Consider the following 2766-nt stretch of genomic DNA (forward strand, 5'->3'; position numbering starts at 1 on the left):
CTCGGGTATAAAATCCCTCTGACATCATGCCTGCTCACGGAGAAGTGTCTGGGACTCACTCACGGAAACTTATTTCCCCTTTTAGCTGCGTGCTTCGGACACAGCGTGCGGGATGGATTTTACCAGCGGTAATGTTTCTGAGATCATCACGTTTTTCTCGGAGCAGTTATGGCCTGATGCACTGATTGACAGCAACAACAACGGGTCGGCACAGCGCTCCAGCACGGGTAGGTGGACATGTATTTATATTTGCACATTTAAAATGTGATATAGTTTGAGGCCAAACATCTGTATAAATCTGTGGGCTGTTGACTCTGCAAATTAATTTCTGCATTTAAAATGTAATTGTCAGTTTTAACAAAACGTTTTGCCCTCCCTCTAAAGTGCACCATGTTCCATACACGATCAACTCGAAGACAAAGTGCCGCCGGAAGCGCACAATATTCAGCAAGGCGCAGCTGAGCCAGCTGGAGAGGGCCTTCTCTGCTACACCCTACCCGGATATCAATGGAAGGAAAACCCTGGCCACTCTAACTGGACTACCGGAGTCTAAAATTCAGGTAGGACACGTGCGACCTAAGGCTAATTTAGACAACGTACACTTGTTTTGTTGACTAAGAGTTTCATATAATTCTCAATTTTCTTCAGGTTTGGTTTCAAAATCGGCGCGCACGCTTCTTCAAGACTAAGAAATCAACTCGAGGAGCCACCAAACCTTCACAGGTCAGGCACAAGACACCGTGCACTCCTCAGGTGGCTTCTCCTCCACCTCCTAGTCCCAGCCTTGCGTCTCCAACAGACTACCGGGTGCCCAGTCTACCTCAGTCCACCAGGCTCTCGTCAATCCTGGACATCCAGACCAAGTCACTAGACGTTCCCCAAATCTTTTGCCACCAATCCCAGGACTTCACCAGCTACTGCCAAGACGTGTTTCCATACGAAGGGCTGGATGAGTTGGATTTACCAGAGGACTTTGAAGCTTTTCTCAATGCACGGGGGGTACAGCCAGCAGAACGTGGCCATCCTGTCCACAAGGAAGACATCCAGAGTCGGCAAGGCCTCCAGGCTCTCTCCAGCTCTATAGAGACCCTGGCCGACCTGTCGGATCTGTGCTTCCAGGACCTGATGGTCCCCAGTCTGCCCAGCTTGGACAGCTCAATGATTGACTATCTTTTGGCATGACTGACAAAACTGAGAGCAACATATTGAAGACCACGACATGAATGGGTCCACGTCCAACAACACGTCCGTTTGTGTAACAGCTACGAGCCAGCCTGCAGCAGGATGTCTGCTACATCAGTGTATCCGTTCTCACACCCATACATCCACGCTGTGTCGCCAGTTGCCGTGGCCTCCACTAGTGCACCCATTCAGTGATGTCGCGGTCTTTCAAAGTGTTGCGCTAACATTTTTTTTTTTTTTTTTTTTTTTTTTGGACAAAGGTGCCGAGTCTATCTTGGGGAGGTGGTAACTGTGACTTATGCTATTCGTTATCTATTTAAGAAACACCAGTATGATGCACATCAGATGATTTCACATGTCCTTTTTGCACATAGTTTGTTTATATTTTGGATGGGGTTGCAAAGATAATGTTTAGCACTTGAGTCAAAGCTGTCCTTGCTGAGTGGGCTTCAGCGGAGTCCCGGAAAAAAAGTAAATGAGACGCACTTGTTTCCAACTGAAACTCGGTACCAGAGTTATGTTACAAGGTATGCCAACTGTTGTGACGGGGAAATGGGACACGAATGACCAGATCGCCTTTTTTCACGATTTTCATGGCAGGCCGTGGAGATCCGTAATGTAAATAAAATGCATATTACTATTAACAATGTTATGTACATAACGTATTTTTTACTAATAAATGTGTCCTGAACGAGTGTCTCAGGTTGTGTGTTATCATTCATAAACCCTTCTTGAGGTCAGGAATCACGTGGCGCCGTGGCTTAGTTGGTTAAAGCGCCTGTCTAGTAAACAGGAGATCCTGGGTTCGAATCCCAGCGGTGCCTTTTTGTTTTCTGTTTTGATTAAAGTAAACTTTTAAACACTCCCGTAACATTAGATGTTGCGTCACTGACGCAAATCAGATTTTTATTCATTTTTAAACAACCTCAAGGGAGTGTGTATTTGTTTTTTTTCCCCACTGATGCACAGTTCGATAATATCAGGTTATGTTAAAAACATCTGTAGTGGTTTATAAATTACTTAAACCTTAATACAAATTTCCTAATGCCTTTTCAAAGTTGTAACACAGCTTTTTATTGTATTTATTTTGATATATTTTCCCTTGTACCGGCCTATTGCCCAACAGAGGGCGCTTTTTTTTTTTTTTTTTTTTTTTTTTTTTTTTTTTTTTTCCCTCTTCAACCTGAAGAGGTCAGCACAGGATTTCGGCAGCCTCTTGTAGGGATACTCATGAATTCACTGAACAGCGGCCTATGTGTGCGCGCATATTCAGTTGTATGTTGCATTTGTAAAAACCAGGTCAGGCTACCCCAAAAGGTTGATTCAGTCCCACTAGATACAGCATTTTCAGGGGGAGGAAAGTGACCCCTTCAGTCTGCAGGTTTCCCTAAGCTTATAAACATTACATCTGCCCTAATTTATGTGTAAAAGGAACCGCAACTGAACCAAGGAGTAAATCTTTCACCATCTTCTAATGCTGTGACAGCAGCCATTCCCTAACTCTGTAAATGAGTGGCTATTTGCATAACTTTATTAAAACTTGAAGTTATTTTTTAAGTATATATATATATATATATATATATA

General features: G+C 43.7%; 1 protein-coding gene and 1 non-coding gene across 3 annotated transcripts in view; both read left to right on the top strand.

The window, feature by feature from the left end:
- LOC102310848 (homeobox protein SEBOX) overlaps nt 1–1877 on the top strand; it is a 2297-nt gene extending 420 nt beyond the window's left edge. For both annotated transcript variants that reach the window (XM_005926316.3, XM_005926315.2), the window contains exons 2-4: nt 86–227; nt 385–560; nt 649–1877. In XM_005926316.3, coding sequence (XP_005926378.1) covers nt 113–227; nt 385–560; nt 649–1182 — 825 coding nt within the window. In that variant the 5' untranslated portion in view covers nt 86–112 and the 3' untranslated portion in view covers nt 1183–1877. The remainder of the gene's footprint in view (nt 1–85; nt 228–384; nt 561–648) is intronic.
- A 55-nt stretch (nt 1878–1932) lies between these two features.
- Nucleotides 1933–2006, top strand: trnat-agu. Its single transcript has one exon. It is a non-coding gene; the product is annotated as a tRNA-Thr (tRNA).
- The last annotated feature ends 760 nt before the right edge of the window (nt 2007–2766 follow it).

The sequence above is a fragment of the Haplochromis burtoni genome, unplaced genomic scaffold, assembly GCF_018398535.1.
Source record: "Haplochromis burtoni strain Fernald_Lab_line unplaced genomic scaffold, NCSU_Asbu1 Contig_83, whole genome shotgun sequence".
In the NCBI taxonomy this organism is placed as follows: Eukaryota; Metazoa; Chordata; class Actinopteri; order Cichliformes; family Cichlidae; genus Haplochromis; species Haplochromis burtoni.